This window comes from Myotis yumanensis, unplaced genomic scaffold (assembly GCF_028538775.1).
Source record: "Myotis yumanensis isolate MYYU_CA2020_CCGP unplaced genomic scaffold, mMyoYum1.0.hap1 SCAF_5, whole genome shotgun sequence".
Lineage (NCBI taxonomy): Eukaryota > Metazoa > Chordata > Mammalia > Chiroptera > Vespertilionidae > Myotis > Myotis yumanensis.
The window spans coordinates 70308754-70323388 of record NW_027223756.1 but is presented as its reverse complement, the minus strand read 5'-3'; the positions used below and the strand labels follow the sequence as shown (position 1 = coordinate 70323388).

The following is a 14635-nucleotide window of genomic DNA, read 5'->3' as shown; positions in this document are numbered from 1 at the left end:
AAAAACTCCTTAATGAAGCTCTTCACATTCTTCAGTTTGATAAAATGCCATAGTCAGCCTAAATGAGCAGACTCACTGGAAAAAAAAATCACAGGAGTAGAATTGAGCTGGATTGATGTTAGCAATTTTAAAAAAGTTGATTTAAATGAAAGCTAAGCTTGATGAAGTAAAGAATAGGCAAATTAATGTCCTGAGGTGGTGAGTGAGTATGCAGGGCCATGTTTTGAAGTAAGAAGTACAGTTCAAACACATTCACACACACACTCACTCACACTCACACACATACTCATACACTCACACACTCACACACGTGCACACTTACACACTCATGCACACATACTCACATACACACAATCACACATGCACACATGCTCACATGCACACACACATGCATGCACATGCATACACTCGCACACACTCACATTCACACACTAACACACACACACGGACACACCCTCACATGCACACACACACTCTTGTTCACATACACTCTCATGTGCGCACACATACATGCGCACACTCACACTCCACTCACACACACACTCTCACACACCCATGCACACTCACACACACTCACATGCACACACGCACACACTCACACTCCCCCACACACACTTGCATGCACCCGCATACACACACACACTCACACACACACATACACTAACACACTCATGCACACACTTCCCCACCCCAAACTAAAACAAGTTTTATGAAACAATATTTATCTTTACTGGATTTAATAGACTCTGATATTCCATCTGACCTCATCCTATCCTAGTCTATTCTATCCTATCCATGGCATTCCATTATTTTAAGAATGCTTCTAATAATGCACTAAATTAATTGTATAATGTATTAAAATTTTTAAACACCCACCACATTTCTGTAGGAAAAGAATATTTTCTTGAGTTTGACTTGGAGAAAAAACAAGAGTAGGAGAGGTGTAGTAGGAAAAATCCTTAAGTGGGAAAATAGACTAGATGAGTCCTATTTCTTCCAAATCTAAAATTTTAGTAAGTATATAAAATTCTTATCTTAGATCTTGCTGTGTAAAGCCAAACTGTGAATTGCAAAAGAAAGAGGTGTCAAGGACCCCCTGTTGATATAAAGCAAGCATGATGCTCAACTATCTATCTATATGTAAAAGGCTAAGTGTCCGTCTGTCCAACCGGTAGCTCTGACATGCACTGATCCCCATGGGGCAGATGCTTAACACAGGAGTTGCCATTATGCACACTGCCGTTTAAAAATAAACTGTATCACAGGCCTGGTGCCCACAAACCAACACTCAGCTTCCCCCAAGTGGGACACAGGCCCCACCACCACCACTCTGAAGCGACACCCCACCAAGTCTCAGCCAACACTGCCAAGACCCCATGGTGCAAAATGTAGCCCAGAGTTCAGCCCAGCCCAGAAACAGTTGCTGTGGGCTCCAGGTAATGACATCATGTAGCAACACCCTGTTTCCTCTCCCTAGCGACTAGTCTCCTTGGAGTTCTTCAGCCCAGGAACCCAACTTGCTTTATAGCCAGGTGCAAACATTTTACAATGTAACCAAATGTTTGTGAAGTGTTTTCCTGTGCTTCATCTCATTTGATCCTCACAGAAGTCCTGAAGTAGGTAGATAGGAGACTCGGTAGAATCCTATTTTCTTTTCATTAGCTGGAAAATGGAGATTTAAAAAGTTTAGAAACTTGACCCAACTGAAAAGGAGAAATGGTAGAACTTGAAAATGACTTCAGGTTTTCTCACTGCACAGAATATAGTCAAATACTGCTGCAGTTAAATATTTTACCCTTTGTTCTCCCTGCATGATCTACAATAATAATCTGCTTTGTGTTGATATTTACTATGTGTTGCTTACAATTACCTGAAAGAGAAGTTGGGGTGCCTCACTGGGCTGGAAAAAGTTTAGCTAAATCAGAAAGCAGGTCTAATTAAGCACATTTAATATATATATATATATATATATATATATATATATATATATATGGCTAAGTTGACTCGCACATGCCTGATACATATAAAGCTCTCACTGGCGCCAATTGCATGCGTGTGTTTCAATCTGTCATTGTTGCTCATGAATTTGGTTGACACTTCTATTATAGAGAAAGGGCGAATAGCAATATTAAAATATTTCTTCCAATTAATTTTCTTTCAGTGTGCATGAATCTGTGCACCAGGACACTAGTATATAGATAATACACTTAGTGCCTCTACTGACCAGGCTCTTAGTATATTTCAATTTTAAAGTGCTATCCAGGAAAGAAAATATAGAGAATCTGGAAAAATTCTGGGGATGGCTAACAAAAACAGTTAAATGGTGGAGAAACTGCAGAAACTTGAAAGAACTTGGGTGAGTGATCTGAAGAAAATCAGAAACGATCTAAATCAAACATATGAAAGTTTACTGAGTAACGGCAAGTGACTATATTTTGTTTCCCCACAAGACAGGACCTGAACAGGCATATTCTGAATAGAAGGACAAGAGATTTTAGGTGAGTCATTTAAAATTGATTGATAAAGAAGAATTGTGTGATCTCTTTCCCTTGAATTTTTTTCTTGTTTGTTTGTTAAAATATGATTGTGGACTGAGGCACTTTTAGATTCATTTAACTTCTGTGCAGAGGAATGACTTCTCAAAAAAAAAGTCTATTCAGTAATTCTGATTTTTTAAAAATCCTCACCCAACAATATTTTTCCATTGTTTTTTTTTTTGTGGTTGGGTGGGGCGGGGGGGAGTTGAAGGGATGGAGGAAGAGAGAGAGAGAGAAACATCAATGTGAGAGAGACACATCGATTGGTTGCCTCCCGCGCGAGCCCTAACCATGGCCAGGGATCAAATCTGTAATCCAGGTATGTGCCTTTGACTTGGAAATTGAACCCAATACCCTTTGGTGTGAGGGCCAGTGCTCTAGCTACACTGCCCAGGAGAGCGTTTCTGATTTTGATCACTCCCTTCAACCCAGGATTCACAACTCCCTTGGCTTTGAAATTCTGGGCTTTGTTATCCTATAACTCCATCTTGCCCATGTCCTCTTTTATCTGTCTCTTCAACAGAGATGTTGCTCTGGGTTCTCCCTTAGACCCTCTGTCTTTGCACCTTTCTTGTTGGTCTTAAATATACTCAACTCAACTCTTGACAATGTGCTGATAATAATATGTGTTAGTCCAACTCCACGTAGGATTTTCCTACATGGACATCTCAAATTCAACACATCCTAAATTTAATTGATTTTCATCCCTTCTAAGCCTGTTTCTATTCCTATATTTTGTTTTAGTTGGTGGTCAGATCATCCAACTTGTCAGCCTGTCTCTTTTGTCTTACTCACCCTATTCATCTAATCAATGAACAAGTCTAGCCATTTTTTGTCTTCCAAATATTGCTGGAAGTATCTCTTCCTTTCTATCTCCACTACCATTGCCCCGGACTACTAAAATGACCTAATAGTTTCACCCCCACTTTCCTTTTGAAATTCCTTCCTATTTGTCCTCCTCAGCCTCCAGAGAAGTCTGTTTGAAATGCCTATTTGGCCATGCTACCTCTCAACCTAAAATCCCACAATATTTGCATATTAACCTCTAAAGTTCAATCTCTTTAACATGGAAAGAACTCGCCACAATCTGCCCTTTGCCATTTTTTATAGCTGCATCTCTTCCCTTTCGTTTACCTCCCAGCAACAATAAAACATTTCCAGTCCCTTGCATCAATCAGGCTATATTTTCCCTCCTGTGACTTTGTTAATGAGTGTTCCGCTGGTTGGAAGGCCAACGTCAGTTCAGCTGTCCACTCCTCCAAGCAGCCTTCCTGTTTGAGCTCCTTACTCCTTGCCATCCTTATGTTATTTCATCATGTTTGTCCATTTATGTTTCTGTATCTCCCGCCAGACAGTGAGATCTTAAATGGCAGGAATCATACCTTTTTTATCTTCATGTTTCCAGCACCCAGAACAACTCATGACACATAATAAATGTTCAATACAATTTCTACCAAATAAATAAAATTTGCACTCATTATATTAACAAAAAGTATATTGGAATAGCTTGAAGATGAATGAATCAATCTTCTTGGTCCATCAAAAGAATTTGTTCTCTTTGGGTCTAATTATAATATCAACCATATTATTATTTGTTGAATTTTCAACTCCAATGAGTCTAGGCTCAGTAATCTATTATTTCCCAACCTCTAAGCCTGCCATTGGCATTGATTAAATATTTTATTTAAATGTCAAATTTCCTTGGTACCATAAACAGACCAAGCAATGCAGGAACCAGTGGTTTTCACTGGTTAATTCATTGCCCTCTCTGTTGATGTCTTTCTGCCTCTCTGTCTCTGTATCTCTTTTTGCCGTTTAAAGAGTCAGTCCTCACTTAACATCATCGGTAGGTTCTGTGACTTTAAGTGAAACAACATATAACGAAACCAGTTTTAGCATAGGCTAATTGATACAAACAAGAGTTAAGTTCCTATGGCAACTCATCAATGTTATAACGAAACCATGTTGAACAATACAGCATGATTGGAGGACCTGCTGTACTCTCAGAAGGCCGGAGCCAAAAGGGACCATAATCATGACTTAGAACAGCCTCTTATGATGCAGTTGAGGAAAATCAGGCCTGCAGGGGTCAAATGGCTTTATAACAGTATTTCTTACTTATTTCTTTCTTATGTTTTGCTTGTCTTACTTTTTAATAAATGAATCTGTTAGGCCCAAAAGAATCTGTGTTAGGGCACACTTACACAGGAGTGTCTCTTGGACAGATTTATTCATGTATTGTCACAATTATATTTCAGGGCATTTTTAAGTGACTTTTATTTCTTGTTTCCAGATTTATTATTATAGTGCAACAGTCACTAGATTTGTAGACTGATTATTAGCCTGCAGTCTTCAGTGTTTTATGTATTATTATTATTATTATTATTATTATTACCTGGTGATTGCTTTCCCGCACCCCATGTGATATAGCTTCAGATTGTATTCATCGTCTTACTCTGTTGCCTCTACCATTAGCTAAAAATGTTTTCGCTTATGTTTTTGAAATGCATTCTATTGCCATTTATCTTACCCTAATGGCCATGTCAAAGCAATCAGGCGTTGAGTGTTTCACTCATTAGGCACACTTTGCTGTGTGCACTCTTGTCAAGGCAGAAACAAGCAGACATGATGAAAGCATTGCCACTGTTTGCCTTGGGTGATGTTACTGTGACATCCATAGTTTGTCTTCTTCCCTTGGGCTGTTTCTTACAGACAGAAGAATTTAGATTTCCCAGAAAATAACTCATGAGTTTTTTTAACCTCCATCCCTCAATTTTAGAGGACATTGATCTTACTTTCACTACTTTTTCTTAGAGAGGGAAGGAGAGAGAGCAAAACATTAATGTGAGTGAGACACATGGCTTGGTTGCCTCCTGTACCCACTCCGGAGGTTGAATCCAAAACCCAGGTATGTGCCCTGACCAGAATCAAACCTGTGACCTTCTAGTACACAGGATGACGCTCCAACCAACTGAGCCACACAGGCTAGGGCTCTACTTTCTTCTCTTAAGGGACACTTTTAAATGTAGATTCAGAATGACACACAACTCCTACATTTTGCTTTAACATTAATGTGGTGTGAGTAATGTTGCCTGCGTCTGCATTGTATTGCATGAATAAGCTCACTAGACACAGTACTGCAAATACACTATCATAGCTTTGCTGCCTAATTTGGAAAGATTAAAACTATTTTTCTTTCTGTAGGGGGTGATATTTTGCTGTGTGGTTGGCAGCTGTGGGAGATAGCGCACGTCCCTTTCTGCAGTGTGTACCCATCCGTGTGTTCTGTCCTGAGAGTGAGACCATGTCCCAGAATCTGTCCTTTTACCACATGCAGGGACCTGCTTCATCTCTGCTTGCACATCTCCCCTCCAGGTCTTTGAAGGGGAGCTTTTGTCTGCTTCCTCAGCAGGACCAGGGCCTGCTCCACTGCAGTCAGCGCTTCCTCCCCAGAATGCGATCAGAGCAGCTGCCTGGCCAAACAGCACCAGGGCTCTCTCCCCACCCCTCCTCCCTTCCCCTCCCCTCCTCCCTCTTCCCAGGGACTCATAATATAATGGCCTCTGGGGAGTATCCTTTCCAGACCTACAGTCTAATTTTAGTTTTCTTTCTTGGTCCCTAAAGGAAACTGAAAGCCAGCACACAATGCCACAGTGATATCAAACAGCTAAATAGATGGCCCTGAAAACCGAATCAGACATTTGCTTCCTTCACAGAAGTCACATTAGTCATCACTGGTGCCTGCAACAATCTTATCTATCAACAATCGAATCTAAAAAACAAAGTAAACGAACAAGCAGAACAGACACGGACTCACAGACACAGAGGACATTTTCAGGGGTTTGGGGGTGATGGGCGAAAAAGGTAGGGATTAAGAAGTGCAAATTGGTTGTTACAGAATAGTCAAGGGGATGTAAAGTGCAGCATGAGGAATATGGTCCATAACATTCTAATAACTATGTGTGGTGTCAGATGGGGATGAGATTTACCCGGATGATCACTTAGCAAGTTATAGAATGTGTCATCTCTGGCGTGTACACCTGATATTGTATGTCAACTATAATTGAAAAACAAAAAATGATTTTAAAAAAATTAACAAGAAAAGGAACACGCCAGGACTGCTATTCTAACGGGTAGTTTCTCTCCTTTCAAAGTTTAAGTATTTCCCCTGCAACGAATTCACTTTCAGAAGTTTCCTCCAGTCTTAGTAAGACTAATGATTTGTGCTGTTAAATAGGAATGTTCATATTTCATGGACCTTTCTGCATAAGTGTTTTTCCAGTTGTCTTTTATACAGTTGTTGTGATTCATGTATATCTGTGTTAGAGAATAAAGTTCAAACTCACCTTCACTGTTGGGAAACAGTGATAATACATATTTTCCCCTCAACTAAAAAATGGGTGCTTCAACAGACTCTTCTTTAGTTCCCATGGAACTGTTGTGTTTATTTTAAAAATACAGGATCATTTGAGCTTTCATAAGTGTCCCTTTTGTGTACTATGAATGCTTTTGAATGAAAAAGAATAGCTATAATTTTCCTGTCCTGATATACTTCTTTTCTCATTCAGGGATTTTAATCTAAATGTAAAATAATGAGACCTAACGCCAATAAGTCATTGAATAAAGCTTGCAGTTAATTACTAGAAAACAAAGCAGCTTGCAATGTTTTCACCTCCAAGTCAATATAGCGTGGTGCATATTTTAAATATGATTTATTTTCAACCTCCTGTCAACCTTGTTTAATCTTCCTGTAGCTCTGCTTTCAGTCTCCAGAGACTGGAAATCTTTTTAAAGAGATTTATTAACTGGTCCCTTTAGCTCCTCTTATGTCCGCTTGTCTAGTGCTGCCCTCTGCTGACTATTTCTTGAATTACATTCCATAGATGTTTATTTTGCCTGAGAGGGGAGGAAAATAAAAGAACAATTTTTAAAGTGTATACCTGAGAGTTGGTTTTATCTATATCTTTATTTTCAGCGGGAAAATAAAATCTGAATTCCAGAACGTATTTTATTCTAGAACACTCCAGGGGATAGAAATATTCCTCCTGATTCAGGCATTCAGGTATGCGTACCCCCTATCAACCAGCTGCCTAGGTCTGGTTCCTGGTTGGGCTGAATGGAGGTGGCAGAGAGGAATTTGGCCCTTCAGACAAAGATTTTCCTTATGGCATGCTCCCTTTTCTTTTTCCTTTTAGAAAATAACCTTTCCTCTCTAGGTACCAGTCTTACTGGGAGGCCTCTGAACCCTTCTCTCTGGCGCTCAGGCTGAAGTCAGAATTGCTTCTTGGAGGTTACAGGCCAACGCTCTCTCACACCCCTGGTAGCTTCCCTGTAGTGCTTACAAAGAGAGAGAGAGATGAGAGAGAGAGAGAAAGAGAGAGAGAGAGAGGAAAAGGGGGAGGTGAGTCAGCTTTTACTGACTTCCATTCCCATCAGTGAGTCCTGGGGCTGCAGTCTTCCTCACAGCCCATCTGATCAGCGTGACAAGCTGCAGGATAGAGATTTAAGTGAACGAGAAAGAGTATTTGGTGTGTGGTGGCTGCCTCGGACCTGAGAGAGCTCTAATTTGGTGTCAGCATGAAGCGCTCTGGGGCGAGGACTGGGAGAAGGCAGAAAAGTATATTGACTCTGCACCAATGTGCAAGATGCTGTTATATAATAGACATGACTTATTCTCATAATAACCCTGTTGGGAGCTGAATTGTTGTCTCTACTTAAAGAGGGAGGAACTATGGCCTAGAAAGGTTTAATAACTTCACAAGGACACCCAGGGTAAACGGGCTAAAATCTAGGTGGGCCTGACTGCATGGCCCAGGATCCTGCTAGAACATCATGAGCTTGTGGGATTAGAGTACAAGGACCTCCCCCTGCCGGCATGGCTCGGTGGTTGAGCGTCGACCTATGAACGGAGAGGTCACGGGCACATGCGGGGGATGGGGGTGGTGTGTGTGTGTGTGTGTGTGTGTGTGTGTGTGTGTGTGTTCAGGTTTGCTCCCCAGTTTGGGGTGTACAGGAGACAGCCAATCAATGATTCTCTCTCATCACTGTTGTTTCTATCTCTCTCTCCCTCTTCCTTCCTCTCTGAAATCAATATATATATATATGTGCATATATATATATATATATATATATACACATATATGTATATATATAATTTTTAAAAAAGAGTGCAAGGACCAGATTACTGGCTTGGGGTGGAAGGGACATTGGTGTTTCAGTGATTGACCAAATTAATTCTGGATGGTGCTATGGACTCAGCGCATGGGTGCTTTCCTGAATGATGCTGCTCTGCCTGAGAATTCAGGCCAGAGGTGGGGCAGGAAGGGGCAGTGAGGGGCGGTGCCACCGTGCTGGGTCTCAGCACACCCGAGGACTCTGGAAGACCCTAGGCTGGCACGGCAGGTTTTCACCCATAATAGAAAAGATAGACACCTAAGAAATATCTCAAGCAGAAAAGAACAGCACAGAACAGAGCAGAACGGAGCAGAATAGAACATCACTAATACTTTACTGGAAATTGCTTGTCTCCTTTTTGGTTTGCCTAAGAGAGGCATTATGGACAATTCTGGGAAGCAGAAAGCACAGGGAGGACATACTATCCTGAACGTGGGATATATCCTTTGCAGAGGGAGAGAGGGGAGTAGCAAGGCAGGGTAGGGGCTTTAACTGTATTTGTAAATTTCATTCTTTTCTAAAAATATATATTTTTATTGATTTCAGTGAGGAAGGGAGAGGGCGAGAGAGATAGAAACATCAATGATGAGAGAGAATCATTGATTGACTGCCTCCCCCGCCCCCAGCCCCTACTGGGGATCAAGCCTGCAACCTGGGCATGTGTCCTTGACTAGAATCAAACCCGGGACCCTTTAGTCCACAGGCTAACGCTCTATCCACTGAGCTAAACCAGCTAGGGCGTAAATTTTATTCTTTAAAAAATATAGAAATAGCTGAAGATACTTGTTAAATCGGCATGATGAGTCTATAAATGCGGGGTATAATGTTTTTTATAGTTTCCTATTTGAAATAGTTCACAGTAAAACATGAAAACAGTACAACAGGGACACAGTGTGAGGAAAGCCCCTCACGAGGGCTGTCAAGCTTCAAAACGGGTCAGGGGTCACACCTCACTTCACAAACTGGGCAGCCCTGAAAGGTTTTCTCAATCAGAAGCAACACACAACCTGTACGTAGCCCATGAAGCTCATCCTTCATGGGGTGTTATTGCCTCCAAGGTATCTTTCATGTGTGAGATTACAAACTCCTACAGCAACCAGAGGTGTATGTAAAATATTCTTTTCCATTAACAGCCAGAGGGCGGAAATAAGATTAAAGTCATACAAACTTATGGAGTAACAAAAAGCCTTTCATGAAAACCATGAAATTTAGTTGGAAGAGTTCCACAGCCTCGGACAGGCCTTTCATGGTTTGAAAACAATATATTCTGGGAAAGGAAATATAACAGGGCCACAGTCAACATTTCTTCCATCCTTCCTATGACTTAAAGCACATTTTTATACATGATCTCCGCTGAGGATCACAACTGCTCTGAGGAGGAGCAGAAACAAAGAAGGGAAATGATTCACTCACCTACAGAACCACGGCCTCCCCCAGGTCCCACACAGCCCCTCCGGAGGTTCCTTCCCACTGTGTCCCCCCGTGCCTGCCTCGGCCCCTATCCCATGGCTTCCGGGAGCCGGCATACCTGCTCATGAGACCATGTCCTTTCAGAGCCATCCTTGACACAGATGTCCAGCCTGAGCTCGGTTCCCGTGGCTCCATGCTTGCTGTCCACACAGAGATTGGCTGCCACATTTCGAATCTGTGGAAAGAAGGAGGAGTGAGCATGAGGCCCTTTTTTATTTTACCTCTAGCTCTATGTTATCTATGACAATTCTGGCACAGACTCAGCAGTTGGTGTGTGTGTGTGTGTGTGTGTGTGTGTGTGTGTGAGAGAGAGAGAGAGAGAGAGAGAGAGAGAGAGGTTGAGATTTCATGATTATTGAATGATGCTTTAAATTTATGTATAATTTATGGAGAAAACAGGGAAGTAAAAATAACATGGTCCGGTCTACATGTAAAATGACATGAGAAGGTTGAAGAGCAAGCTGCGGCTGACTCCAGCAAAAGAATGTGTGACATGCAACACAGGGAGCACTGTAGAGTTCATGACTTTTCTAAAATGGGAGATATTTCTTCTTCAGGAGGTTAGGAATTCAGTTAGGAATCTGTTATCTCCTTGCTCAAAAGCATCTTCTACCATTTGCACCCTAGCTGCGGGTGAGATCCCCAATGAGGCAGGTGATGCAGGTAAAGTGTGAGGTGAAAGAGAGTGAATCACTGAGCACTGTATGGTTCTGGGCAGGACAATGTGACCTTGACATTGTAGTTTGCCTGGGGTGGTCTTGGTCTATACCTATACCTGGCTTACAAATGTAACCTGTCACCGACAGCATTAGCAAAGTAGCAAAGAGCATTATTGGTGCAATACTATACTGGACAAAGATTCTCTACGTAAAGTCTGACCTGTGACAAGTTGCAGAATAAGAAAAAGACTGATAACTGATAGTTCTTTACAATTATTATATTGACACTGATAGAAGGAACTGAATTGTTAGTGGTGGGGAAAGGGTGGACTATGAAAAGTCTCAAAAGCAGAAACAGGATCAGAGAGTTTGGACATAGACACATCCCTTTGTCCAATCTTCCTGCTTGAAGATCTCACCAGTTCTGTTCCCAGCAGAACCACATCCTGGAGTCACAGAGTTGGATATTGTTTATAGTTGTTATTTAGGTATGCAGGTGTGGATAAGCTCAAATAGCTGAATCCTTTTTATGCCTTTGTATAGTCCTGGATGAAAATAATCCCTTTAGATGCTGTGAAGAATAGGAAGAGGAACAGGATGTACTCCGCTGATCAGCTTAGTCAAGGTTCTTTTGCCCAGAACGAGTAGAGAAGGTAAGGACTGTGCCCACAACCGAAGATGCCTGCCCTGGGCCTATTCTACTTGGGTGGGGCAGTGAGGCGGAGAAAAGGTTGTAAGGAAATACACTGGGTGACATGAGAGGAATAAGTGATGCTGGATGAGGTGGTGGTGGAGAGGGCTATTTCACACCTCACTTGCTTTAGGAGTGGAGGTTGGTGTGATGTCATTCAGGAGGGAGTCAGTATGGTGGGTACCAGTTTCCTTATTCAGGGAATTTGGCCACAGCTTGGGTTCATCGTGTACTAGTGGAGCTCTACTTTCTGGGTCTCTGTCCCTGATAAAAGGGAATGTGAAATAATGTAGGGGCAACGGTTCTTCTTTTTTTTTTTTTAATGTATTTTTATTGATTTCAGAGTAGAAGGGAGAGGGAGAAAGAAAAACATCAATGATGAGAGAAAATCATCGACCGGCTGCCTCCTGCATGCCCCTTCTTAGAGAACATGGCCAGAACCTGAGCATGTGCCCTGAACCCGAATCAAACCAGGACCTTTCAGTCCGCAGGCTGACGCTCTATCCACTGAGCCAAACCAGCTAGGGCAGGGGCGATGGTTCTTAACCTGGTTTGGCCTACAGACCTCTCTGAGAATCCAAGGAAGGCTACGGACCCTCTTCCCCAAAACAAATGAACTGTGAGTAAATACATACAAGTACCTTTGCACTCATTTTCCTGGAATGCAGAGACTCCAAATTTGAACCCTGAATGAGGGAAAATGCTTGCCTCCCACCCTTTGCAAACTAATCGCATCCCTTCACTTAGCATGGGAAATCCTGGGAGACAGGGCACGGACTTGGCTGGTGTCCAAGTGCCTGTGACTCACTCTCCCTTCTTTTACTTTTTCTCCACCTTCTTCCAACAAGTACCAGGGCGGAGCTTTACCATGGGATTTGGGGATCCAACCTTAAAATGCGCTTTTTGTCAAAGCAATGCCTTGGTGAGCCAGAGTTTCATTGGTGAAATAGAAACACCCAGAAGGTCAACAGTTTGATGCTGCTCTCTCTGGAGCCTGGCCTGCTCTGTGAGGCTCCCGTTTGATCTCCTTATCTGCGTGCAGGTGTCGGTTTCTCCAGCCGCCTAACCTGGCAGCCGCCTGACAGGAGCCCTGGCAGGGCGGTCTTTTCATTCTTGGGCCATTTAACTCACAGACACTCTTAGAGAACCTGCATGCATTGCTGCCAAAGACATCTTCAGGGCACGATTGTGTCCTCCGCTCGCGCCCAGGAGCTCTGAATGGCATTTTGGGAAAAAGCAGCTATTGACAGGCTATGGCGGCTTGGCCACAGGGGAGGAAGTCTGCTCCTCTCTGGGGGCTGGCCTGGTGCTCACTCACGGGAGGGGCTCTGCTCTTGGAGAAGGGATGTGGGGGAGAAAAGGACACACAGGAGCCAGCGACACCGACTAGCAGCTCGGCCAAATCTGCCCCTGGATTCACGCCGATGCCTCTCAGGGAGCCATTTTCTGTTTCTAAATGCTGTGACTCGGAAGGGCTTGGCAGGAATGGAGGAGGTCCATTTTCTAAATTTTCACTCGATTGGCACCTGTGTAGACAATGGGATAAACCTCTCTGGAAGCCAAGTTTCAAAGGCGTAATTGTCTACATCTGTGTGAATTCCAGAACCCAGTGGTGCCAGAGAGGAAATGCTGAGCGTTCAACGCAGGCTCCAGTCTTGGCCACCAGATGAATGAATATCAGGCACTCCTCGTTTGCTTCTCTCCCTTTTCTTTTTCTTTCCAACTCTTCAGCACACACTGACATCCTCTCCCCTTGCTCACAAATTCAACTCCATCATAATAAACAGGTGGAAAAAATTCCAATAGAACTGATTCTAACACATGTTTACTCACCTGAATAAAGTGTTAAAAAGATTAGACCAGAACATTTAGAAACGATGTGTACTTTTTCAATGCAGGTTTGCTATCTGTGGCTGAAGGGAGAACAGTTCACACACACACACACACACACACACACACACACACGTCCAGGACACAGAGCTGACTGGATCTGTGACAGGATAGATCCTTTTCAGCCTTTATTTCTTTGGTCAGGACTTGGCATCATTAAAACTGTGTCTCTCTTGAGAGAGACTGAACATGATTGGGAAGTAAGGTGGTGCTTCACTAGGAAAGGGAGGGAAGTGGGAGACAAATGGGGGAAAAGGAATCAGGATGTGTGGCAGGATTACAGAGATAATCTCCTTTGGTGAGGATTAGGAGAAGGCCTGGCAGAGGGCAAAGGATTTCTTAGGTATGCAAGAGAAGTCAGGCTCAGCTTAAACACTGTGGTTATTTATTTATTTATTTTTGGTTGTTTTTTTTCTCCCCAACACAGGAGGTTTTCTGAAAGAGGTACAAAAGAAGGGCTATCTATAATAATAAAACCGTAATATGCTAATTAGACCAGACGTGATTCCAGACGTGATTCCGGGTGTCCTTCTGGACGAAGCCAGGGCTGGAGGGAAGCCCGGGTCCCGGGTGCCAGAGGGAAGCCGGTGCCAGCAGCCAGGGGAAGGAAGGCCTACCCTTGCATGAATTTTGTGCATTGGGCCTCTAGTGTGATATAAATGTCAAGGTAGCTAGTAGGTGATAAGTAATTCAATTGGTTGTTAGAACGACAAGACTCAGTTTAACAAATGAGAGAGCATTGTTTGCTAATTTCCCAATAGCCTTGGGGTCTTTTTTAAAAAAAGTCTTTATTGATTTCGGAGAGAGGAAGGGAGAGGGAGAGAATTAGAAGCATCAATGATGAGAGAGAATCATCAAGGGGCTCCTGCAAGCTCCCTACTGGGAATCGAACCACGACCTCCTTGTTCATTGGGTTGCTGCTCAACCACTGAGCCACACCGGCTGAACCCTTGGGGTCTTTTAACTCAGAAGTAGTGGGTTCATGATACATTCAACAAATGTTTATTATGTATTTGCTATGTCCTAGGCACTATGCTAGGTACTGGGTAGACAGTGAAAAAGAAAGAATTGGCCTCCATTGTGTAAGCTTTGGTTCAGAGAGGATATTCGAGAGGGGAAGGAAGGTTTGAGACTCCTAATATTTCTGGCCATGAATACTTAATGCTGCAAAAGGAACCAAGATGCTTCCCTTCTATGGACTGAAGTTGATTTCC

At 42.7% G+C, this 14635-nt stretch overlaps 1 protein-coding gene across 1 annotated transcript in view; it reads right to left on the bottom strand.

Annotated features, from left to right (window-relative positions):
• GALNTL6 (polypeptide N-acetylgalactosaminyltransferase like 6) overlaps window positions 1-14635 on the bottom strand; it is a 944384-nt gene that overhangs the window by 17688 nt on the left and 912061 nt on the right. The window contains exon 11 of the mRNA XM_070415471.1: window positions 10240-10356. Within this exon, the coding sequence (XP_070271572.1) occupies window positions 10240-10356 (117 nt within the window). The remainder of the gene's footprint in view (window positions 1-10239; window positions 10357-14635) is intronic.